At 41.2% G+C, this 26,632-nt stretch overlaps 1 protein-coding gene across 2 annotated transcripts in view; it reads left to right on the forward strand.

Annotated features, from left to right (window-relative positions):
* Positions 1-26,632, forward strand: part of LOC138282511 (oxygen-regulated protein 1-like) — an 896,912-nt gene that overhangs the window by 862,384 nt on the left and 7,896 nt on the right. For both annotated transcript variants that reach the window (XM_069220189.1, XM_069220190.1), the window contains 3 exons: positions 10,398-10,456; positions 21,510-21,554; positions 23,011-23,055. In XM_069220189.1, coding sequence (XP_069076290.1) covers positions 10,398-10,456; positions 21,510-21,554; positions 23,011-23,055 — 149 coding nt within the window. The remainder of the gene's footprint in view (positions 1-10,397; positions 10,457-21,509; positions 21,555-23,010; positions 23,056-26,632) is intronic.

Consider the following 26,632-nt stretch of genomic DNA (forward strand, 5'->3'; position numbering starts at 1 on the left):
TGGTTGCAACTATTGGCAATTAATTGTCATACTTTCAGGTGCGAGATCATAGTTTCATTGAGCATGATTACATTTTCAAGCACAGATGAAAATCCAATGAATATAAACTACAACAGTGGTTCCCAACCTTTTGATTTCTGCGGACTCCCACTTTATCATTACTTGAACCTGGGGACCCACACTAAATCATTATTGGAATCCAGGAACCCCCCACTGAGTCATTACTGAAAGCTAGGGACCTAATCTAATAATATTATTTAATTTTCTAAGCAGTTGCAGATCCCTCTAGGAGGCTTTGCGGACCCCCAGCGGTCCCCGGACCACAGGTTGGGAACCAGTGTACTACAATAATTGAACCACTGGTTTCCCCGGCTTCTGTTGTGTTCAGTTTCTCTTCTTTTGGTTATGTCATATTCAAAGGATGTTAGAAATGGGGTCTTTGCTTGGCAGTCAGATAACCCCCCGTCCAAGCAAGGACCCTCACTCTAGTCAGGGTAAGTCACACACAGTCCAAATTGTCCTGTGACCACCCTCTGGTAGCTTGGTAATGTGTAAAGTATTTGTGCAATAAATCATGCAACACCACAGTATAAACACCACAAAAATACACCACACAGGTTTAGAAAAATATAGAATGTTTATCTGATTAAATGCAGGTCAAAACGATCAAGATTTGGTAAGTACACATTGAAATATCACTTTAGAAAATGATAAAAAGAGTCTTAAGTTCTTAAAAAGCAATAAGGGTCTCTTGCAAGCACAAAGTACCTGGTTTGCGTCTAAATTATCCACAAGGGACTGCAGAGGAGGAGATGCATGAAAAACAGGGAGGTGTGCGTCGGTTTCTCCTGGCATACACAGATGATGCGTCAGTGCTTTTTCTCGCAGCAAGGGCTTTGCATTGATTTCCGGCGCGCAGGCTTGGATCCTCTTCAGGTTGCAGGGTATTTGGACACCCCTGGGACAATACGGAGAAATCCTGGGTGGGAAGGATGAAGTCACAGGAATTTTGTCGATCCGGTGTGGTGATGCATCAAATTTACTGTTGCGCCGCAGGCGCTGTGTCGGTTTCCACTCGAGGAATTGGGCTGCGTCATTCTGGTTCAGCTGTGCGTTGATCCGGTAGAGCTGTGCGTCGAATCTTCTTTTGCAAGGCAGGCGCTGCATCGAATCTTCACTCAGGAAGTCAGGCGCCGTTGTTCCAGTTCGGCTGTGTGGCAATTTCTCAGTCGCACCACTGGGTGGCGTTTCTGGCAGGATGTGCATTAATTTCCAGCACACAAGGAGTTCCTTGCAGAGATTAAGGCCCTCATTACAACATTAGCGTTAACTACCGCCTACCGCCACGGCGACGGCCGCCAACATACCGCCACCGTGGCTACCAGCCGTCCACGCGTATCATGACCGCCGACGGTATACCGCCACAATGCTGGGGGAACACAGCCGACGGTCATGGCGGCAGATGGCGGTGCTGCTGACAGCAGCACCGCCACACTAGCAAAACACCGCTGACCGTATCATGACCAATGATACGGCCTGGCGGTGTTTTGCTGGCGGACGCTTCTGCTTGCAGTTTTGCTGCGGACAGCCTCCAGACGGAGGACCCCCTGCAAGCAGGTAAGTCGGGTTCTCCTACCAGAGAGAGGGGTGGGGGTGTTGTGTGTATGTGGGGGGTGTGTGTGTTTTGGTATGCATGCGTGCATTCAGGTGTGAGTCGCGTTAAATGCATGCGTGATTGAGTGTTGTTTGTTGTGAATGCATGTGTGTGAGATGGTATGTTGGTGTGTGTTGCGGTGTGTGGGTATGTATGTGTGCATGCGTGGGTGGTGGTGGGTATGCACATGTGCATATGTGTATATGGGTGCACGTGTGGGTGTGTATATGTGCAGGGGGCAGGAGAGGGAGGGGGAGGGTGGGGGAGGACTCTGGGGAGGGGGAGTGTGGCAGATGAGACTCCTATCAGTGCCAGGAAGGAATTCCCTGGCACTGATAGTGCCTACTGCCATGGTTTTCATGGCGATAAGTTTAGCACGAAAACTATGGCGGTAGGCGGTGTCATAATCCCGAGGGTGGGATTGTGGCGGCCGCCGGGCTGGACACCGAAGTCTCCAGCCCAGCAGCCATTACCACCCTGGAGGTCGTGTGTTAAAGTGGCGGTGTTGGATGCCGGTTACCGCCACGGTCCAAATCCCATTTTTTTTACCACTGGCCTGTTGGCTGTATTAACGCCACTTTAACACTGACCGCCAGGGTTGTAATGAGGGCTTAAGTCCTTTTGGCCCTGAGACTTCAGAAAACAGGAGGCAAGCTCAATCCAAGCCTGTGGAGAACACTTCTCAGCAGAGCCAGAGGGCAGCAAGGCAACAGGGCAGCAGCAGTCCTTTGCAGAAAAACAGTCAGGTGAGTCCTTTGGGCAGCCAGGCAGTTCCGCTTGACAGGTTGCAGGTTCAGGCCCAGAAGTGTCTAAGTTGGTACGGTCAGAGACCCGGTTCAAATGCCCAAATGTGCCTTTGAAGTGGGGGAGACTCCAAAGAGTGGCTTAGCAGTGCACAAGGTCCCCTTTCAGTTCCATCCTGCCTGCCAGGGTCCCAGTAGGGGGTTTGGCAGTCCATTGTGTAAGGGCAGGCCACAGCCTTTTGACATGTAAGTGTGAGGCCCTCCACTCTCCCAGCCCAAGAAGACCCATTCAGTATGCATATGTGTTCTGGTGTGACTGAGCATCCCGTGTTTGGGGGTGTCTCAGTGTGAGAGAACAGGGCAGATTGCAAAGGCCCCCTAACATTTTGCCCCCATTTTCCACTTTTTGCTGGTGTTTTCCTGACTCTGATGGTGCCCTGGGTACTGCTAACCAGTCCCAGGGCCTGTGCTCTGTGTAAAATCAGTGTGCAAATTAGGCTAATTATAATTGGCTAAGTCAACCTACCTATAAGTCCCTAGTATATGGTAGGGCATGTAGGTTTAGGGACCCCAGCATAGGTAGTGCACCCATGGGTGCACTGCTGAGGTGCCCAGTGTCATTTTAAAGGCAGGCCTGCCTTGCTGGCTGCTTTTAAATTAATGTTATATGCAAATTCGACTTTGGAATTAAAAGTCGTTCCAAAGTCTTGAACTACCTTATTTTTACGTATAAGTCACCCCTAAGGTGTGCCCTATGTGCCCCTAGGGCTGGGTGCCATGTAACTCTAAGCAGGGACCTTATAAAAAATAGTTTTATAAGCCCTGGTGAGGTAAAAACAGCCAAATTCGTTTTTCCCTCATTGTAGTGAAAGGCCTCCATAGGCTAGAATGGGGAGACTTTATTTTAATTTTAAAAGTCCCCTTAAGTAACAGATACCAGAAGTTTGGTATAAAATTAATTGTTATAAGAAATGCCACAACTTCCAGTTGTTGGATTTAATATAACGTGTTCAGGTAAAGAGTTTTAAACTTTATCTGAATAGTTGCCAACTTCCGCCCTGCAGTGTTTTTACTGCTGTGCTCTGATTGGCCAGCCTCTGGCAGCCTGGTCAGGCTGCCTTGATGAGGTGTGAAGTGGCCTAGCTTCACACAAAGAGATGTGCCTGTGGGAGGAGAAGTCCCCACAGCAGATGGTGAGGCAGGAAGGGAGAGGGCTGCCAAACTGGTCTTCAAAGGCAGAGAAGGACATTTGGAGCAACCCAGCAACACCCCCACATCCTGCAAACCCAGACAATTATGTGCCCCCTTGATTAGATTAGGAGAGGGCAGGAGAGGGGTGTGTTCAGGATTTTTAGCCACACCAGTGGGTGGGCTCAGCCAGATGTAACCTCCAAAAATCACTTTCAGGCATGATGGATTTTTGAGGAATGTTGCTCCCTGGGATTGATTTTTGCCACACTTCCCAGGAAGTGGTCATCACAGGGGGAAGGACCCTGCCCCTGATTGGAGAACCAGGACCCCCCTATTTTTCACCCAGGAGCAGGGATAAAACTGGCAGACCTGCACCCACACCTCATATCCCTATCAGATTCCAACACGGAAGAACTACAGGAGAAGGAGGACTGCCCTGCTGGACCCCTGACCTGCACCTGGACACTGCACTCTGGAGGACTGCACCAGCTGCACACTTGGGCTTCACCACTAAAAGGACTTTGCCTGTCTTCTACTGCTTCAAGAAGGGACTCCCTGTTTGCTACAGGTACAAAGGAGCTGCCCAGAGTCCCCTGCATCAAGTCCTGCAAGCAGAGCCCAGCTGACCAGCGCCCAGTGGCCATTCGAGGAGTCTGACCAGGTGCATTCTGAGAATTGTAGTCCCAACTCCCAAGGAGCAACTCAGAGCTTCTGGAACCTTGGATCAAGTTGTGGACACTTCAAGGACACTTCAAGGACCTCTGGAAGAAGATCCAGAAGTTTGGAGACGTTCAGAGCAACTCCATAAGTTGAAGAGGTGCATTGTGGGAGTTGTCGTCCCAGACCCCAAGAGACACCCCATAGCCTCTGAACCCCTGGCTGGTGCTGTGGACCACTTTCCTGAATCAAACACTTCTGACAGTAAGTGTGACAGTGTTACCTCGTGGGTGGCCTGAACTCTTGACTTTGTTCCTTTCCAGTGTGACCTTTATTTAACCCTTTGAGCGCTAGTTGCTTCTATGTGCTAGAAAGCATTAATTCTTTAAAAATTCATATCATATATTTATTTGTCTTGGTGTAATTTTAAAGATAAAAATATAATCTATTTTTCTAAATTGATTTTGGATTTTTAAACTGTTTCCCGTGTTTTATTTAATTACTGTTTTGCAATATTTGAATGCTTTACACTTTGTCTCCTAAGTTAAGCCTTGTCGCTCATTGCCAAGCTACCAAGGGTTGAGCTGGGTTTAATTTACTGAGACTTAACTGGACCTAAGTGGAGGTTAGTGGCCTATTGCTAAGTGTACGTACTTACCTGCCCTTACCAATAACCCATTTTCCAACACTCAGTGACATGCACAAGGGAGTTGTCAACTAACCAAGCCAGACGTGGATTGTAAGACACAGAAGGATTTAAGTGTAGAGAAATACTCACTTTCTAAAAGTGGCATTTCTAGAAAAGTAATATTAAATCCAACTTCACCAATAAGCAGGATTTTCTATTACCATTCTGACCATACTACATATGACCTGGTTACTTCTTTCATATCAGAATCTACCACTCAAACAGTATATGAGAGTAGCCCTAATGCTATCCTATGAACGGAGCAGGCCTCACAGCAGTGTAAAACAAATTTAGGAGTTTTACATTACTAGGACATATAGAACACACATGTTCATGTCCTGCCTTTTACCTACAGAGCACCCTGCCCTTGGGCTACCAAGGTCCTACCTTAGGGGTGTCTTATATGTAGAAAAAGGGTAGTTTAAGGCTTGGCAATTAGTTTTAAATGCCAAGTTGAAGTGGCAGTGAAACTGCACACAGAGGCCCTGCAGTGGCAGCCTAACACATGGTTAGGGTGTGGCTACTTATGTGGGTGGCACATCCTGTGCTGCAGCCCACTAGTAGCATTTAATTTACTGGCCCTGGGCACATGTAGTGCACTTGACTAGGGACTTACAAGTACATTAAATAAGCCAATTGGGTATTAGCCAATGTCGCCATGTCTTAGGGAGAGAGCATATGCACTTTAGCACTGATTAGCAGTGGTAAAATGTGCAGAGTCCTAAAGCCAGCAAAAACAAGGTCAGAAAAAGAGAAGGAGGAAGGCAAAGTGTTTGGGGGTGACCCTGCGGAAAGGCCATTTCCAACAAAGATCATTTAGTTTCTTTACTTATACAGTAATGGAGGGCCCCAGGACAGCCTAGTCTTCCCTTGGGAATCTTTGTGAGAGGAAGAGGCCAGACAGGGGATAGGTAGGGACAAGGGAGGGGCAGGTGTTATGGAAAGTAATTGAGGAGTCGGAGAAGGCGGGGGCAGACCCTTCCTGAATCCTTTGCACCGCTGGAAGAGGGGGAATAGCTAAGCTGTGGCCACCCAAACACCCCTACACAATTTGGAGGATGGTGGGGGGATTGTTTTGAACAATGTATGCCATAATAGGACAAATTGCAGGGGTATTTTGGAGTAGTTGGGGGTGTGTGGAGAGTTGTAACCACCCCTCGTGGGAGGTAAAGGGAGCACAGGCGAAGGAAGGTGGTGTGCGGGATTCTTGGAACAGGATAAGGAGCTTCATTGGAGGATGTTTGGTAGTGGAAGTGAGAGAGATTATGGAACGGAAGGAGGTCAGTGAGTGAAAGGGAAAAGAATGAAGAAAGGTATGGGGTGCTGGGGGTGAAATCCTGGTGAGAATTATTGGGAAGGGGTTTAGGTATCAAAGATGTTAGATGTTTTATTTGTTGTTTTAGGTTGATAACTGTTTTGCAACCCTGTCCTAATAAAATGGCCTTTTAAACTTCATAGTAGTATGACGTGATTATTTCACAAATAATAGTCTAGTAAACAACAAATAGCAAATGTCGCCAGTACATTTAAGAGAAACCTTTCCGCAAGGTGACTTCCTTTTGGCTGTACTGACCCTCTGAACTCCTGCACGTTGCTTTGGATTTAATGTGCTGCACAGTGAGGCTCCCAGGCTTTGAATACATTATTATTTGTATTATCCACAGCAGAGAAACAAAAGATAAACTTGCACTGCAATCAGCATTTTTCATTAGAGTTTATCAGTTTTATAACGGCCCACCTGTTTTCGTTACACCTGTTCCTAAAAATACATTGATATGTCAGTGATACCATCTGTGGGCTGCAGTCAGCGCAACTCAGGGAAGATTGGTAGTGAGCAACTGTGGGAGTAGGGAGACATGGCGAGGCGTCCTTGTTCCATTTGCCGTCGACTGACTAAAAGTGCAATGGAGCGAACAGATTGCGTGATACTGTGCATGTTGTGAAGTGTGGGTGGTTGAACTAAATCCGTAGCAAAACAATGCTGGTTCATGCCCGTTTAGCTTGCGAAAACAAATTGCTTAGTCAATGTGTACAATTTTTCCTGGTGTAACATATTTGAAAAAAATCCCTTTGACAACAGAAGTGGCATTCAAGGCTAACAGGTGAAAGGACATTTTGTTGGTACACACTTAAAACAGATCAACAACATTTTCTGTGAAAAGATAGTCCACTTAATGGCTAACAAAATTGAATCATATAATTGAATGACATCCTTAGTTTGCCCACAAAAGGAACTTTTCCTTTCGATTTTCCCAAAGCAGTGGAAGTTTGCTATCAGTGCCATTGTTATAATCCCCTTGGATGCCCTCATTTCAAAGTTTCATGCGCTTTGATAAAAGCTAAAGAGAAAACAACGACTTTAATAAAATGCAATGTCAGTTTATGAGTGCTCAGTAAAATAGTGCCGGCCTTTAACACCTTATTCTACTTGTTTTCCTCTGCGGTATCATGGGGTAAAGTAAACACTGTTGCTGGATCTTAGTGAAGGGTGTATCGTCTTCAGACCGATGAGGCTCTTCAATGACTGATGCAGAGAATCTCTTAATTGACAAGTCCAAATCAAAAAACAAGGACCAAACTTGGAATGCTGATGAGGCAGATGGTAGAAGTGGCTAAATCATGGTGAGGTGATGTCCCAAAGTATTAGGAAGCCAAAGAGAACTTACTATGCTACGACAATAGAGCAGTGAGCTAATCACACCTGTGATCTGCGTAAGTCACGGTAGCATAAACAACCAAGAATGATACTGCTACCACCTCTCAGGTGTGCGACAACCAACTTTCCTTCTTCAAGCACAGATAGTGAAAATATGGGACTCCATAGCTGCATGCCAGGAAAACTTCCTGCATGCTCCATTGGCCGTACCAGGAGCACACAAACCTGTAATAACCAAGTAACAAGACGTCCAGGTGCCTGGAAATAAATGAACGTTTAATCCCCGACTTAAACATGTTTGGGGGCAGTGATCAATGAATACGATTATTCAAAGGTCCTAAACAACATCAGAAGTACCTGTTCCATGAATGTTCTAAAATTCCATAGGATATGTCGCCTACCCTAGCTTTACTAGTCCACCTGTGAAAGTGGCCATAAAAATGAAGTTTCCATCAGGTACTCATGGTGTGTTAAGTATGTTACAGGAAACAGATGTCAACCTTGCTCATTACCAGGCAATTAAGTAGAACAAGGATAGGACTATGGGTTGATTTTTAGGGAAAAGGGGGGGAAGGATAAGAGAGAACACAGCAGAGCAATGTGTATCAGCTTGTATCTGTGTCTTCCCACAATATACTGCTCCAACTGGTTGGATTTGATGGGTTCCCTGTAGACTGTAATACGAGCAGTTGTTCAGTTATCATAGACATAGGAAAACAGGAATACAATTTCCCCCATCCTCCGAGACGAACTCTTTCCAACTGTTTGATGAGGGAGTGCCAAACCTAGTCCCTGGGCTACCTGGAATCAGCCAAGAAACAGTCACCCACTAAGGAGTGCAATCCGAAGCTCCAACCGGTTGTCACATAACTAAAGCGTGGAGAAATGGAAGGATGGAAGAACTATAGCAGGAAGCAATTCACTACAGTAACTAACTGTGAGGAGCTTGAGAAGAAAAAAAAATAACAAAGGCGCAGGAACACTGTCGGTGCAAACTGTTGAGCATACAAGTAGCCCACAACTGCTTTTGCCAAGCTCTGTCTACTGAGAGAACTCCTGCCTAATGCTGCTACTGGCTATGGTGCACTGGAAGTACTGATTCATCCTTGCGTCAGATTAGTTAGTTATCTCTTGTTATGGGTTACTCCAGCCCTGCATGGATGCCCAGGTTTGTAAAACCGTAGATGCCAGAGCTGCCAGTGACATTGTTGTGCAGTTAATCTATGATATGGTGCGTGTCCAGTATGTAGTGGAAGAGTTCTCACAGGAGAGAATGTAGAATTGTAATTCATGACGTCCCTAATGATTCAAAAGTGCCTCTTTTTCGCCTCCAGTAAAAAAAAACCTGCTCAGACCTGATCCTTTCCCCTACCCGCCCATCACCCCACCTTGTAGTAGAGCTAGTCTGGCTAGGACCCGGCCAGCGTCAAAGATAGGCCCCCACTATATCTCTTTATTTGCTTCTTTCCGTAAACCAGGGCACATTCTAGAGAACCTGCCTCAGCTTTATGTAGCAATTTGGTGTGCCTTCCTTCCCCTTTACTGAAGTTCCCTAGATGTGCGCTGAATGACGCTGTTATGATTAATTTTCCTTATCCGCAGGAATCCTCCGAGAAAACACTTGCCTCAGTTGGCCTTTTGTTCTTCAAGTAGGTCCTGAAGAGAATTGTGACATGAAATCTGAGGTTAATAACTTTCCTAGAAATCATCTTGGCGAGGTCAAAACGAATAATCGAAATTGACCAGTTAATTCAGTTTTTAATAGAATGCAGTGAAGACAATTTTTCTAGTTTCTTCTTAATCTAAATTAGAGTGATATGACTTTTATACATAAAAGAGCAATCTCTAAATGAAAAAGGTTACTTTACGCTCTGCAGCAAGGAAGAACTTGTGAATTTGCTACTTGCGTGCCTGTCTCACAATTGACATGTCCGATTTCTACTCGTTACGCAGCTAGGAAGTATGGGCTCAAACGGACATTTTACAGAATCATAACTATTGCTGAAGCTGTCTTTAAAACATTTTAGAAAAACATGTTCTGAAAGGAAATCCTGTAGACCTGAGGCATAGCATGCCTATGGAAAGGTACTGCCAGCGCCATGTTCTCCATGAAAGATTTGCCTAGTTTGTCTTGAAGTAAGCCTGTATATTTTGTGAGTGTATGTTTCACTTGGAGATACTTGCATTTACGTATGTTAGCTCATATTCCTGTTGTATCTTCTCAAATGTCTTGAAACATTCCTGTTCCCATGAGTCCCCCAATTTGAAGACTCCTAAAATGTCTCATTGTTTGAAGCCCTCAAATATCCGTAGGCCTTAACGTTTTTTCGATTCTCTGAATCACAGCTGCCAGATCGTTAGAGTCAGCATTGTTTGGCTAGATCTAATTTTCGGTACTATCCCTCCGTACAGCTCTCCCAGATAAGATATCTTTTTGGCTCGTTCACTTTCTGGTCTACAGGCAAGAGAGTTTCTAATTGTGAGCCATACACCCGCTCATTGATCATCATTGCCTGAGATGACCAGTAACATTTTCGGAGGTCAGGCAAGGTGATTTCTCCATCGAACCATCCTCTGCAAAAGTAGACAGGGCTCATCTGGGTATAGTTATGTATGCTCTTTTTAGATTTGTTTTTGTTTCAGAGATTTGTTTTGCAAAAGTGAATAGTAATAAACCTGTGCAACTGCATTAAGCACTAATTGTATGATTGAATGTATTTTGTGAATCAACTAATGGCTCACAGCATATAATTGTTTGTTGACTGTGACTGACACAGACAGATATAAATGTTTTTGTCTTTATTTCAGGTGGCTTCCTTTTATGTCCCAAGGAAGAATGCATTCGGAAATCGAGTTACAAGTTCAAGGTATCGAATTCTATTTATTTAATTTCTTCCAACGTTGCACGGTTTAATAATATTTTATTGTATAGATTTATAACAAATTATTGCAGTATGACAGTTAAAACTAAAACGTAAGTTATAGAAAAAATTTATACATATATTCGAATGAATGTAACTAAATTAACTAGGTTTAAAGTAAGAATATTTCGTTGAGTGGCTATGCATACGTTTCTGTTGTCAGCAAAATGCACCCTATAAATCACTAAAATCAGCCTATTAATGTTATTTGTTGACTGTTTTGGATTTCTCAAGAAACTGTAAACCCTACTAAGATATTCATGGAGTATATCCACCCACTTTTGTTGCTTTATGCTATAATGGATAGAGTAGCTATTCCGAATATGGCTATGAAACTAGATTGAACAACGTTGCCACGAATAACATGTAATCCCTAATTAGTGCTTGTCATGGGATGAAATATACACAAATAGAGATCCACTACAAGTTTTGTAGCTAGCACGGTTCATGGCCTGAACTGGAACATATTGTAAACTCTCTTTTCTAACCAAAACCATAGCAGCTACATTCGAAAGAAAGGAGCAACTCCAGGTGCAATTGAGAGGAATTTCGCTATCTAAAGGGAGACACTGAGAAAGAGATACCACAACCAACCATGGGAATGCAGAGGCGTAGTAACCGTTGGTGAAGCAGGTGTAGGGCACCGGGGCCAGAGCCTTGATGGGCCCATTGAACCATGATTATTGATGTACTTTACTACCCCAGTAGCTGTCAAAGGGACATTTTCATTGCTTGCACCAGGGCCCATGGCATCCTTTTAGGACTACTGTGGGGATGATCACAGTGTATCTTCAGACACAGTTCTAGACCAAGACTTACAAACCAGTGGTTGTTACTGTGAAAGCCATTTTGATATTGCGGCCCATATTTATACTTTTTTAACGACGCATTTGTGTCATTATTTGACGCAAAAGTGGCGCAAATTGTATTTTGTAAGTTTGCGCAGTTTTTGCGTAAAAAAACGGCGCAAATGCGGCGCTAAAAAAGTATAAATATGGGCCTAAATATATTGAATACCAAATACCAAATAGTCTCAATATAAACTCTTAGCATTTGAAAGGTGTGCATTCAATGATGGTATGCAGTACCAACGTCCAAGCCTCCTTGGAAAATATTGACTTCTTTGTAAGTCAAGACCGAAGGCCAAATTCTCAAAAGTCATTTCCACTTTTGCAATTTACCTTTTGAGCTAGTTAACTAGATTTCTGCATTCACAAATTACACCTTTGTAGTAACATATACTTCTGTGGTACATACAGCACTACACATGGTACTCCAACACCCTTCAAGAGAAAATCATGGAGGTAGGGACTTACTACAAAAGTGTAAGTTACTACAAAGTGCAGTTTGTGAATACTGGAAAGTAGTAAACTTGCTCAAAAGTGGAAGTAACTACATAAGTGCCATTTGTGAATACCACAGTGTAGTTAGATTTGTAGTACTGCGGTAAAACTACAAATCGTACTACAAAATGTATTTTGTGCATCCGACCCAGAGTTTGTTGGAGATGGTGGACATTAATGAACAATTTAACTCCTATCTTTAGTAGGGGTAAAATAGCACTTGACTCTTGGAATGAGATTTCGGAGTAATTCTTACAGATATTAGGTCAGAGAATAAAACCAAATATTCATCATTTTTTTTTCTTTATTCATATTTCCTCACTGAAGGATACCACTTGATTTCAAACACAGTATGTAGATGAAGCTATAAGTATCAGCTAAAAAAAGCTTGTTTACTATATGAAAATATTGGTTGGCTGAAATCCCTATCTAGCAGTAATGGTAAGAATGCCATTCAGTCATAAACACTTTAATTTTAAAGATGGGGAGTGCTTACATAGAATTATGTATGGCACAAAATGGTGTCTATCACACAGATTAGGGATTTGACTCTTGTTCCTGTCTACTGTTTTCTACCTACCTTTACTCCTAGTCCTGCTTTTTAATCTATAGGTGCTACATTAGTTTGAAAGGTACATCACAGTGGAAACCACATATCTCATAATATAGTTGCTTGTTCAATACTTGTGGTTGCATTGACTTTTATATTGAGTAAAGCTACCAGACATGCAATGAGGCATTGTACATATCAAATACAGGATTGGCTCGCAAAGGAGAACAATAATAGATCATTGAGATGGAGAAAGGAGGCGGATGGATGGAAATTACTAAAGTTGGCCAGCAGGGTCAATGGTAGTGTATATAGGGATGGGGTGTGATCATGTGCTGCTTGAAAAAAGGGGCCTTAAATTCCTTTCAGAATTTTAGAAGAGAATATGCACTCTGGATGTAGTGAATATGTTATGTTTTTTCAGTCCTCAAACCTTAAAAGTAGCAGACTTGACATCCTCCTTTCAGTTGTGTTACACATTGGGTTACTGGGTAACAGACGTATGCACCTTGTCCAAGCAGGAATCACAATCCTAGTAATGGTAAGTCAGATACACACCATAAGTTAGCCTCTGCTCACCCACTGCTAACTTGGCACAGAGCAGTCAGACTTAACTTAAAAGGCAAAGTGTAAAGTATTTGTTCAATACTTCCAACAGTAAAAACATCACACAAAAAGATACCATACCTGGTAAGAAAAGAAGAGCTTAATTTAATGAGCAAAACAAGACTGAAATGACAAACATCTAATAAGTAAAAGTTGAGATATGAATTTTTAAAGAGCATTTGTAAGTGTAGTGCTTAGAAGCAGAAAGCCCCACCCGTGCTACCTGGTCATGCTAGATAGGGGTAAATCTAAAGCTCATGCCGACAGCTATAGTGTGCGAGCTAGCTACAGGTACCATCCTTGTTCTGCTAAAACAGTACCTTGTGGAGAGGGTTACATCAACGCCGAGGGTCAGATACGAGGAGCAGAGGAGATGATGCAGAGGCAATGCGTCAGTTCTGATCCATGCAGTCAGGGGATGCGTCATCGTTGAGCCACGCAGTCATTGACAGTTGAACAGTGGTGCGTTGTCAAACCCCTTTGCAATGAGGGTGATGCATCTTCGTTGAGCCACGAAGCCACACAATGTGAAGGGGATGCAACAGAGTTGATGGTGATGGGTTGAATATGAGCTGCATAATTGGTGATGTGAAGTCCTCATCCTCAGTGGCGATTCATTAATATTGAGGAGAGATGTGGTGGTTCCCATCGGTGCAGTGACGGTGATGCATGGGTAAGGAATCCACTGTTTATCCTTGAAGACAGGCATAGTCCTTCTTGTGAGGAACATTTAAAGGTGCAGCAGATGCAGTCCTCTAATGTGCAGTTCTAGGGTCCAGCAGGGAAATCCTTCTTCAGATGTCTAAGGCAGGGATCTGAGAGGCTCCTGCAGACCTCCCATATTTATTCCACATTCTGGGATGGAAAGATCCCCAAACAATGGGGTTCAAGTTGCCACCTTCTGTGATGACCATTTCGGGGAAAGTGTGGCATAATTTGGCCCAGAATGCACAGGACCTCTATAATCAAAATGGAGAAATTCTCGCCTCGGATTGCAGGTCAGGCTATTCCAACCCACAGCTGTGGCTACATTTTCCCTACACACCCCTTCCAGCCCCTCTCCTAATCTAATTAGAAGGGCCTCCCGTCTGAGTGAATATCAAGGAGGTAGGGACTGACCTGGGTCTTGTGACATCTGTACTTCTACCTATGAAGTTTATTTTATTTCCCCAGTACTCCTCCTGTTCTGGCTTCTCCAGGACACAGATTTCCTCCCAGAAAATGGCTATATTGTTTCAGGCTCAGGCCTCTTCACACTTACTCAGGGTGCACCTTAGCCCAGGCTGTGAAAAGAATGACCAATCTGAATAGGCTGCTACAGGGCTGCTTTAAGTAACTTCAGGATAGTAAGTTCTAACACTACTTTTCTGTAATAGTTATACTAAATCAAACATTGCAAGTTGTTGTATTTATTGTCCAATGTCTGATTTGATAGCTAACTCCAATCAAAAGTTAGACTTAATTAAAGTCTGATAAAGCCTTCCCATGTTAGCTAATGGGGCTAGCAGCACTAAAACGGGGAGAAATGACTTTTGCTGGTTTTCCAATCCAATCCAATCTATTTTATAGTGCCCTCCTTTTTATAGCAAGGAGGAACCCTACCACAGGGGCACCTAGGGCAGATCTTAGAGGTGGCCTATATCTAATAAAAGGTAGTTTTGGACTTTGGAAGTACTTTTAATTCCAAAGTCAAATTTTGAAATAATTTTATTTTAAGACCAACCTGCAAGGCAGGTCTGACTTTAAAATGACAGTAGATTCCCCGGCAGTGCACACTTGAGTGCATTAAGTCCACTGAGGTCTCTAAACTTACACCCCTACCATATATTAGGGACTTACAGGTAGGTTGTCTTGGCCAATTAGAATTACACCGATTACCAATCACCTTTCAAAGACAGACCACCACCCTGGTCCTGGTTAGCAGACACCACAGCACTTTCGGTATCACAGTATCAGTCAAAACAGGGGGTAAATATATAAAGTACTGGCTGTTCACTCTGTACCACTAAATAGCGTGGATGGGTGGGGACCCTACCTTGACTATGTCAAGACCATGAATGACAAAAAAATTATCAAGACCACTTTGAATGTGTTTATATTATGAGCGTGATAAAAATCGGAAAAAATTGTGTTATGAGTATTGTGTGTTTTTTCTGTTCTGGGCATTTCCCTGCTTGAGTTACATGTGCTAGTTAAATAATCCAAATTCTGAATCCGTATGATTCATTTGACTTATGTTTGGTATATGTTATTAATTTCTGGAAGGTAATACTCAAGTTCACATATATATATTTGCAATATTTAATCTGAAATGCTGACAGCTCCATTTTACATTAGCTTGGTATTGATTTCTAAGAGGTTCTAGAAGGTTGCCAACCGTGCTACTTTTTTGTTTTTATTCAAAAGTGCACAATTTGGTAGAGCAAAATTAGTTGGAATGACTTCAGGCCCTTCCTGTTACTGAGATTATGTTAAAAACCTCAAACACAGAAGGTGAAAGGCAGAGAGGAGTCTTAAAGTGAGGTGACACTGGGACAGGGCATACAGAATAACATGTTTGGTTCCTACCAAAAGCTATTGGTAAGGGAAGCACTTAAAGTTTGCTCACTGACATATCAGTGCAGCCAGCCTTGTGAGATGAACATAGCAGATGTTGCTGCGTTATTGAACATAACACTGTGTTGTTCAAATCAATATGAAAGAGTATACCATCTCTTAAACTCCAGAAAAGGTTTTATTTTCTGCTTTGTGAGCTTAAGAAGTAGCACAATGATGTAGAATTGTTATAGATTAATAAAAGCAATCATGCTGAAGTGCTATCATTCATGCTTATGGTAACCGTTAGTACTGCCATATTTGTCTTCATTGTGGTGAATATTTGCATCCTATGGTCTAGAACTTTGATTTTAAAATACATATTCAGTGTGTATCATTTGTGTTGTAGTGTTCTAGTGTGCATTATTTGTTAATGAAAGAGTGTTTGGGGTTCTACTGATTCTCCCTGTAACATCTTGTGATTAATTGTTACCCTCTACAAATCTTGCTCAAATATTGCCCAGGGGTTGTGGAATGGTTGCAGTACAACAGTTTTTTGGGATTTGGGTTGTCACATCGACTAAGTCCTTTGCAACATGTGTCTAGAAACTGACCTCTGTCTCTCTAGAAAAACCTAGAGAGCATATCATTTGGTCCCAGTCTGTGGGGCACACATTTTCTAGATTTGTTAGTAGTTTTGGATTGCACACTCATGACACCAAGTAGTACACTTCGCAGAGATGCGCACTGTTAAAGCAGATAAACATGAAGGTTGTTTGTTCTGGGGCAGGAGCTTGGAAAAAAACATCAAGGTAGTTCACCAAGGTAAGTGCTTGCAGCTGGCATGTGGGGCACTTTGCATGTCATGAGTTTTGAAATTCTGGAAAGACCAACTCAGCATTTCATATTTCTGAAGGTAAAACATTCACTATTATTACTATGAAAATACTAATACTATTATTGGGTAACTGCCTTCTTTCCTTTATTATTATTATCATCATCATTATAATAATTATTATTATTGCTATTGTTGTTACCTTATGGGAAGGTTCCCCAGTGACTCAGACTTATTCAATCCGTGGATTCAGGATGCTGTAGATGATTTAGTATGCCCAGGTAGACTTCTTTCTACTCCCTCTTCACCCTTGTTTACGCCTAGCTTAGCCAAAGAAAAGCTTGCAAGCAACTTGAAGGTGAATGGCATATGGCCTTTATATCGTAGGACTTAAGTAGCTTTGGGCTAGTCCAGAAATTATATCACAAATCCATCAGGAAGGCCAAAATGTTTATCCTAATATGCAAGTGGAACTAGCTAACCTTGACACTTAAAAAAGTTTCAAATTATTAAACCCTTCCTATAATCTAAAGGGCTGTCAAGGGATATTCTCCCTTCACATTCTCTTTGTGACAGGCTGTCAACATTTTTCAAAGAAAACCTTTTATTGATTCAGCAGGGTTTCAATGTTAATCGCCCTGAATCAATTCAGTCACAAGGAGAGGCATTAACTGCTTTGTATACTCATTTCACCCTGCCTACTTTTCAGTTGATTTTCATTGCTGCAATCACAGAAAGCTATCCTCTCCTGTAAATCCAGTTCTCCCCTGATTCCATGCCCACTCATTATTCTCCATTGGGCTATTGAAACGTGAATCCAATTATAAATCAGATCTTAAATACTTCCCTTTCTCTGGCTGAAGTTCCAGTGCTTTTGAAAGTGGCAGCGTCAAATCTCTTTTAAAAGAGCTCTTGACTGACCCCTCAATTTTGGCAAACTTTGGACCCATCTTGCTGTTCCATGTACTAGTTAGAATACTAGAAAATATTGTAAATGATCAACTGACTGGAATATTCCAAGCCATTACATTTTTGTCAATTTGGCTTTAGACCTAGACATTCTAATGAGTCTGCCTTGCTAGAGGTCTCTGAAACAATCAAGATGACGCTTTACAATTGCAACAATGCTGTCTTGATTCTGTTGGATCTTTCAGCAGCATCTGATACAATCTCTCACCCTATACTCTTTCAGTGGCTTATGGATTTTGAGATTATTGGCAAGGCTTGGTCTTGGTTTGGATCTTTTCTGGCTGGTAGGAAACAATTAGTCTCCATTGGACAGTATTTATCGGAAATAAGATATTTAGCTTTTGCTGTTCCACAGGGCTAATCTCTTAGTTCAGTATTATTTAATATCGACATGGCCCCTCTGCTATCTTTGATTATCTCCTGTGGAATCTCAACTACCTCCTGATGATACACAATCAACTCTACCTTTGGATAAGAACTCTTTTGGGTCTGAACAGAACTTCAAGAACTGCTTTACGAGCATTATTCGATGGATGGGAAATAACTATCTAAAGTGTAACACTGATAAAAGAGACTTTTTTTTTTTTTTTTTTTGGGAAAGTCTAATTTGTTCTCTCCCACTATGCACTAGCTGGATTTTGTGCCACCTCCTCCATCTCCAGAAGTTACAAAAAATTTGACAATGCACTGTCCTTTGCCTACAAGTACTGTCAACAGCGGACAAGTGTTTCCAAGTGATTAAATCCTTCAAAATGTTTTTTTACTTTCTTCTTCCAGCCGCAAGGATATCAGCGGCTTTTGCACTCATCACTTCAAGGCTTGATTATTGCAATAGCTTCACTGTGGGAAGTTCAAAGCAATTGCTTCACATGCTTCAGGTGGTTAACAAATCATTCAGCAGACTTGTGCTGAAACTCTCCTTATATTGCTCTCAAAGAGTTGCATCGGTTTCCCATTCATAAGAGAGTCCTATTCAAAACTATGGTGCTGGGCTTTGAGACCTTTTATGCTGCAGGCCCTAAATATTTATCTGACTGGTTGTACCATTAGAGGAGTCAGAAGACTCCCAGATCTTGCAGTGCCACTTTGCTAAAACCTCCTTCTTTTAGGGTCAAATCCATAGGTGGCAAATAATTTATGGTCCCAGGGTCAAAAGCCTGGAACCAACTTCCTGGACCACTCCGGCTCCTCACACATGAGACCAGTTTTATGAAAAACCTGGGACTTGGCTGCTCCTTGCTCCGGATGCCCTATGTTACTCTTTAATATAAAGGTTTAGTAAAGACCTATTGCTTTTTTTTTCTTTTCTTTTCTTTTCTGTTCTGTTTCTTTTCTTTTCTCATTTTTTCTTTTCTTGTGCTTTACTGCAATGAGGACCAGTTTCTGAGCCAGCACCAGGATGCTCTTGTTTGAGTGATTGTGTGCTCTTTTTAAAAGTACCTGTATTAATGAAAGTATCATGTTTATTATTATCATCACTATTATGATTATTATTGTTATTGTTATTATTACTATTGTTATTATTTTAGTAGTACTAGTGATAATGTAGCAGTGTCACACAAATAAAAAAGCCACCTCCTGTATAATAGGAAAGTCAGAATTTGCAAACCTCCAAGAAGCCATGCATTTTCTGTTGCTAGTGGGTCAGGAAAACTGCAAGAGACAATTTAAATACTTGAAAATCTTCTTCCATGCCATAATGTTTTAATGGCCATGTCTTTTCACTCCCTATCTATTGCTGTACAAACTTGCTGAACTATAGATGAAAGCTTTAATAGTTTTTCCACTGTGAAGTCTTCAAATAATATATGGAAGAAACATAGAAACAGGCAAATAAAAACAAGGATTGAAATACTTTGCCGACGTCTAAACCTAAATATCTATTGTTTGTGGCCATAGCCAAAATACTTCAAGTATTCATTAATTTGATTAAGTTAAGGGAGAAGAGTGAATTGTATGCAAGCCCTTCAATAAAGTTTTTGCTATAGCTTTTCAAAAAAATGTTTTTATTTGCATTTTTTCAAAAAACAGTCAGAGCCGCAAACTGTACGACGTAGCTTGGCAAGAGCTGAAGGAGAGAAATTGCATCTAAACAACATTCCCAGTCTAAAAAAGGGAGATAGAACAGATAAGTCAAATAATAAGCTATATAGTTATGAGTCAGGTGCATTGACAGAGGAATCAGACATTTCATGAGACAGTAAGTATGAGCAAAGAGGGTTCCAGATATCCTTGGGTCTGGATGTAGGGGGAAGGAGGGATGTGTAAAGTTCACTTGTGGTGTCACAGTAAATGAGGTCTCATAACCAGTCAGCAGTGGTGGGTCTCCTGCTGCTATCCCACAACATAGCAATGCATTGCTTAGCTGGTAGAAGTGCCATTGCTGCAAATCATCTATGTTGTGATGCAAGAGGTTTGACATATCCTAAAAGTGCTAGGAGAGGTTCAGGGACAAGCACCAAGTCTAGCATGTCAGAGAGATGGGAGAATATAGCTTGCCAGAAGCTTTGAATGATGGTGCAATTCCAGGTAAGATGGGTAAAATCTGCATTGTCTGCATTACACTTAGGGGATTGGTGGGAGCGAGAGGGATCAAATTTGACAAGGGCCTGGGGAGTAGTGTATGCTCGGTGGAGGAACTTATAGTGCAGGAGTTTGTGTCAACTATTTATTGAAATTAGTTTTGTTTGCAAGCAACAAAAGTGCCATACTTTGTCAGGAATGCAGTAATTCAAGTCTCACTCCCAGGCTGGTTGTGCTGCAATGCAGCGTACAGGGAGTAGTAGAAGGCTGGCGTGATAAAGACTTGACTCAACCTAGTGAGAGGGGGAAAGTCAGGAGGTTCTTCTGGAAATGTGGGCAATAACTCCGGTACTGTGCTATATAATCGAAATCTGACAAAGCGGTCCATCATAGAAACCGTGCCACCAGCCTTAAAGATGGAGCCGAGGTCCAGCTTGCCATTATAAAAAAGGGCATCTACAATACGGATCTGGTGGGTGGATAAATTGCACTGCACTAGTGTTTCCTATGTCACTGGGAGCCAAGGGTTGTCCCTAAGAGGGATGTCTGATGAGTAGAGGGTAGCATATCCCAGGTATACCCATGCCCAACACGTGGTGAAGATAGTGTGGATGTCTCAGCGTTCTGGAGGTAGACCCTTTGGGAGAAGGGACACCGGAGGGAGGTTGTCAGCTTGGTGTCTTTCTAGTTTTAAGTGTGGGAGTCTGGCATCAGGATGGGACCAGTAGTAAGAAGTAAGAAGTGACATTGCGCAAACAAGTAGGAGAGATGGAAGTCAAGAACTCCAAAAGAGAGTGTGTTTCCCACTTGATTCTGGGTCAGCGTCTGGCCCATATTAAACTTGCTAGAAGAGTATGTATCATGTAAATTAGCACTTGTAAATCATAGAGAAGAAAGAGTGGGATTGGTATGTTGAGAAGCAGAGAAATCACTAGCAATGGAAAGCGGAAGGCAAATCCACTAGTTTACTTGGGAAGTTGTATATAGCTTTTTATACCCTAGTAATTGGTTGCATGGTCACGAAAACAGTTAAAAGATTTATTCATTTGAATAAATTAAGGAAGAAGAAACAAGATTGCTTCCTTAAGTAACATGAACAACCCTGAATAGGCCATACTGTAGTAAGTGGGCACATTACTCTCGCAACCACAAAAAAATCAGCTAATAAGTGTAGGTATTTTACCTGCAAAAAACTGTAGACATAAACTATTGACACTACATAAAGGTAACAAAGCTTAGGGAATACCTAGATTACTTTTTTTTTGTACAGGGTGAGCTTTACAGTGGTATTATGCTTAGTTAGCAATAAGAATGCCCATAAACCTCCCTCTCCACTTACCTCCCTCTTTCATATATCTCTATTTGCTTGAAAAATAGTACAAGATACCAAATCAGCAGTCATTATCTCTAACATTAGCATTTTTTTAATTGTGGTAAATTATTTGGATCTGATTCACATGATGTTTTAGGTACAGTTGGCATGTATTATTTCCTGCCATTAGTGTGAAATTTTAGTAATGATTTTTTGTATCTGTAAGTGTTGTATAAAATACTTCAACATAAGCATTTCAATATTACATTATAGATTATGGTGTTCCTTTGCTCGTTAATGTATATGGTTTTATTTTTATATTGCAGACATGCAAATAAATGATCATGCTAAAGAACAAGAAAAAAATCACGGTAATGTATCATCACTTTTTATTTAAATTCTTGATCAAAGTAAGATAATAAATCCAATATTGTTTTTAATAATTAGACTCGTTTAACACGATTGTGAACTACTGAAAAACAAGCAGACAACTTTAATGATGTTATTACTGACAACAGCCTGCTGAATTACTGAAAACCTTTAGAGCCACGACAAAGATAAAGCCCTCCTTATTAATGCACACAGTGAGACTGAGATGGCATATCAAAGGTCTAATAATATATACAACCTGGCAGGGTTCAATATAATTGTAACCCATAGTTTTACTTTATAGCTGTATAGCCTGCCATAGCAGGCTATACCAGCCATTAAAGCCCCGATCCAGCGTTAAAGGCCTGTAAAGGCCAGCTACAGAGTGCTATGAGGCTATTAAAACATTCTGCCACTAGAGGGCAGAATGTTCTAATAAATAAAACAAAGGCCTTACAGAGGGGATTGAAATCCCCTAGAGCTCCGTGAGGCCCTTGTTCATAGGAACAGCTGTAAACAAAAACATTGGAATTTTGGAAATCTGGGCTTCTATCCGCCATTAGAAGCCCGGAGCACTCTATCGTTTTCAGTGGAGCTCCCAATAATCCAATGTTCTAATACAACATCAATCACTAGAGCTATTTTATAATGTGAGAGGTCTATTCATAAAATGCATTTTGTAGTATGTTTAATAGTACTACTGACATTCTACAGATGCTGGTCTCTAACTTACTTATGGAGGTCTCTGCCTTTCTTATTTTTTCTGGGCAGAGACCTTCAGCCAGACTCCTAAGATCTTCACACACCCATGCATTCCCTGGAGAAACTCAAGAGAGATACGAGATATGTTAGCAATACATTTATTGAAACAATTGTAATCTTGCATAGCGAGAATGAGCTGCAATAGTAAGACAGATGAAACAAAGCTTGAACAACAATGAATAGGCCATGCTATAGTAATTGGACACATTACTCTCACAACATACAAAAAGCAGCAGGAAAGGGTAGGTATTTTACCTCCAAAAAACTGTTGACATAAATCATTGAAACTACATAAGGATAACGAAGCTGAGGGAATACCTAGAAGACTTTTTTGTAGAGGATGAGCTTCATAGTAGTGTTATGCTTAGTTAGCAATAAGAATGCCCATAAGCCTCCCTCTCCCCTTGCCTCCCCTCTTGTATTGTCTCTATTTGCATGATAAATAGTACACGCCACCAAATCTGCAGCCATTATCTCTAACATTAGCATTGTTTTAACTGTGGTAAATTATTTGGATCTGATTCACATGATATTTTATGTACAGAAGGCTTGTATTGTTTCCTGCCATTAGTGTAAAAGTTTTGTATGATTTTTTTTTTGTATCTGGAAGTGTTAACATAAGCATTTAATTATTACATTATAGAATATGGTGCTCCTTTACTAGTTAATGTATACAGTTTTATTTTTATATTGCAGACATGCAAATAAATGATCATGCAAATGAACAAGAAATAATTCATGGTAATGTATCATCACCTTTATATTTCGATTCTTGATCAAATTAAGATACTAAATAAATCTAATATTGTTTTTCATAATTAGACTTATTTAACACGCTTATGACCTACTGAAAAACAAGCAGACAAATGTAATGTTATTACTGACAACAGCCTTCTGAATTACTTAAAACCTTTAGATCCATGACAAAGACAAAGCCTTCCATATTAATTCACACATTGAGACTGAGATGGCATATCAAAGGTCTAATAATATATACAACCTGGTAGGGGTCAATTTAAATGTAACCCATAGTTTCATTTTAGAGCTATATAGCCTGCTGTAGCGTGCTATACCGGCCATGAAAGGCCTGATCCAGCGTTAAAGGCCTGAGACGAGGACCTTTAACAAAGGAGCCGAATTTTATTGCCAGTAAAGGCCAGCTACAGAGGGCTAAAAGGCTATTAAAATATTCTGCCACTAGAGGGCATAATGTTCTAATAAACAAAACAAAGGCCTTACTGAGCCGAGGAAATTAAATCCCTTTGGGCTCCGTGAGGCCTTTGTTCACAGCAAGAACAAAAACATTGGAATTTTGGCGCTCCAGGCTTGTACCGGCCATTAGAAGCCCAGAGCACTCCATTGTTTTCAATGGAGCTCCCAACATTTCAATGTTCTAATTAAATATAAATCAGTGAAGCTATTTTGTATTGTGAGAGGTCTATTCATAAAATGCGTTTTGCAGTATGTTTAATAGTAGTACTGACATTCTACAGATGCTGATCTCTAACTTATTTATGGAGGTCTCTATCTTTCCTATCTTTTCTGGACAGAGACCTTCGCCCAGACTGCTAGGATCTTCACACACCCATGCATGCCAAGGAGAAACTCAAGAGAGATACAAGATACGTTATCAATATATTTATTGAAACAATCACAATCTTGCATAGCGAGAATGAGCTGCAATAGTTATGCAAATGAAACAAAGCAAAGTATGCAGCATTGGGAACCTGGTAAAGAGAATGAATAAACCAATCATGATAAATTATTTCTAGATATTCCTACATAGCCCCAATACTATACTGAGAGAATACTGTGTGTATCCCCTGCTTTTACCTGATCTGAGGGATTAGCCTGAGCCCCATACCTGGAAACTGTGTCATCCTGTATTGTGGATGGCATTCCTCTTGGGTAGCTGGTAGATTAGTGCCAGCAGAGCTTCATGTTGAATACAGCATTCATCTCAGGACTGTCGCGGCTAGAATGCCCCTTACACATGTATGCCTACGTTTCAATATTAAATATGGGAGGGACAGAGGGAGTGGCTGAAAAATGGGCAATACTAACTACAAAATGGGATGAGGTTATGGTGGAGTAAGGGGGGATAATGGAGGAGTAGTCAAGTTGTAGGTAGGGACATGCACCCACTTGCAAAAGTGTAAGCCCATTGCAATGCAAAAAATGCACTTCTAAAGATTCTACAGCCGAAAATTACCCCAAACTATAGTAGATGGACTCCAGCTCAACCTGGAGCAAGTTGAGCACTACACCTAGCCAGCCACGGGTACTCAAACACCCTCCCATAGAAAATAATGGATGCATGGACTTAAAATAACATCCAGGGGAAATAACGCCAAACTAACGTAATTTTCTTGGACTTCTTAAATAGATATACATTTCATTAAATGTTAAAATAAATCATAATTAATAAACCTTTAAACGTTTTCCTGTATTTTACCATTGGGAGATCTATGCCCCCCCATGGCAGAGATCTCCGTCTAAGTGTCAAGAGTTACTAGTAGGACTTTACCTACATGCAATTCTCTACTTTGTAGTGAATTTACACATTAATGAATAACAGCAAAAGTAATATATTTTCTACAAAGTGTGAGAGTAAATTTACATGTATAGATTCACTCACATGTAAATTTACATTTATGAATATGCCCCAAAGTATTAGGATACATTTTACAAACCTACATTTCTTTTATGATATCTTCATCATATATTATCAGCTGTAGAATTGTAAAAATAATTTCTGGCATTGTTAAGTGGATCAAACTTTTTCAGTGCAGTCAGGATACTCCCTTCACCTGAGAAATGTACTGACAGGAAATCATATTTCCTAGTTGACTCTAGGTCCTGGGCTGGTGATTGAGGTAGGCTAGACTAGCCCTCACATGTAATATGTCTCTTAGCAGGTGGATGACCCAGTCTTTTTCTGAGGGTTTGTTAACAACTTGTTCAACTTCTGGAGATTCAAGACAGCTTAACAAGCAAAATTCCATTTGTCTTCTTTAAGAACTAATTTCTCAATCATTCTTTCAGATACATATACAATATCTGTACAGCACAAGTTCTTCTTTTGTAGTTAAAACTGATTGTTGATGAAGCAATATTCCTCATTGGAGAACCTAATAGAGACAGGAGAGAAGGAGTGGACTATTGATCTAAAAACCGCCACCAAAAATACTTTTTCAGCAGGTCTGCCTTCCAGCAGAGGCACCATAGGGTAGAATATAGGTGCTCACCTGTGGTGCTGGTTGAATTTCTCAAGCCTCCTCTCTACGGCCTTGCCATATAATATTATATAAGCTATTTACTTACCTAAATCCTGAGAGCAGACTTAGAAGTGTAGGCATAGTTCACAGACATTGGGGGAAACAGGAAAAATGCATGGAAAAGACATGGATGACATTACATGAAAAGACATTCTGACTATGTTTAAAAATCAAAATACGTCCAAGTAGTTATCAGCAAAAAATGAATGGAAGTTGGATAGAAATGAGAAGAGAAAATAAGAGTAGAACCGCCTACTATCTGCAAGGTATTTTGCTGAACTCTTCAACCTATGATTCCAGAGATTAGGAGACGATGTTGCAGATATTGAGGATATAGTTTGTAAATAGACTGTTCACAGTTATATAAGCAGAGGAGCTCTAACAGGGAACACCCAACATTACTAATTGGATTTTCAAAGATACTTATACTGACTCAAAGACCAAAGAAAGAAAATTGAAGGCACTATCATGTAGTTTAGTGGCTTTCCCATATTGCTGACAAATTGTAGAAATACCAGTGGGTGCACTTCTAGTTGCTTCATTCATAACTTCATATCAGCATGTAGAATCAAAGAGGAGGTGCAGATGCAGCTGGATTTTGTATCAAAGATCAGTGTCACTAAGAGGACAGCAGAAGCTGACGTCACTGAAGGAGCATGAGTGTTGGCATAGCAGATCCCGCGTGTCAGAATCCATTAGCATTGTAATGGATTGTTTAAGCTAGTGGAGTGATATAGGTAGAATATGCAAGAATACAGAAAGTATTATCTCAGTGAGCACCTGGAATACAGCAAGTTGTCAGACCAACATTAATCATATTTATGTGCAAGACAAGCTTGTGACTGTACTTGTCAGGCCAGGTATTCAGCGCAGAGGGAATTTAGGGTGGCTTCAGTAATCAAAATAACAAGCATTCTCTGGAATCTCAAGAACCAAATACTCGGGCACACTGCAAATTCAATTACATCTACTACTGCCTTTTAGGTTTTCTCTTGGACAGTAGTAAAAACCAAGACACAGTTAGTTTCGGATTATCATTC

Source organism: Pleurodeles waltl, chromosome 2_2 (assembly GCF_031143425.1).
Source record: "Pleurodeles waltl isolate 20211129_DDA chromosome 2_2, aPleWal1.hap1.20221129, whole genome shotgun sequence".
Classification (NCBI taxonomy): domain Eukaryota; kingdom Metazoa; phylum Chordata; class Amphibia; order Caudata; family Salamandridae; genus Pleurodeles; species Pleurodeles waltl.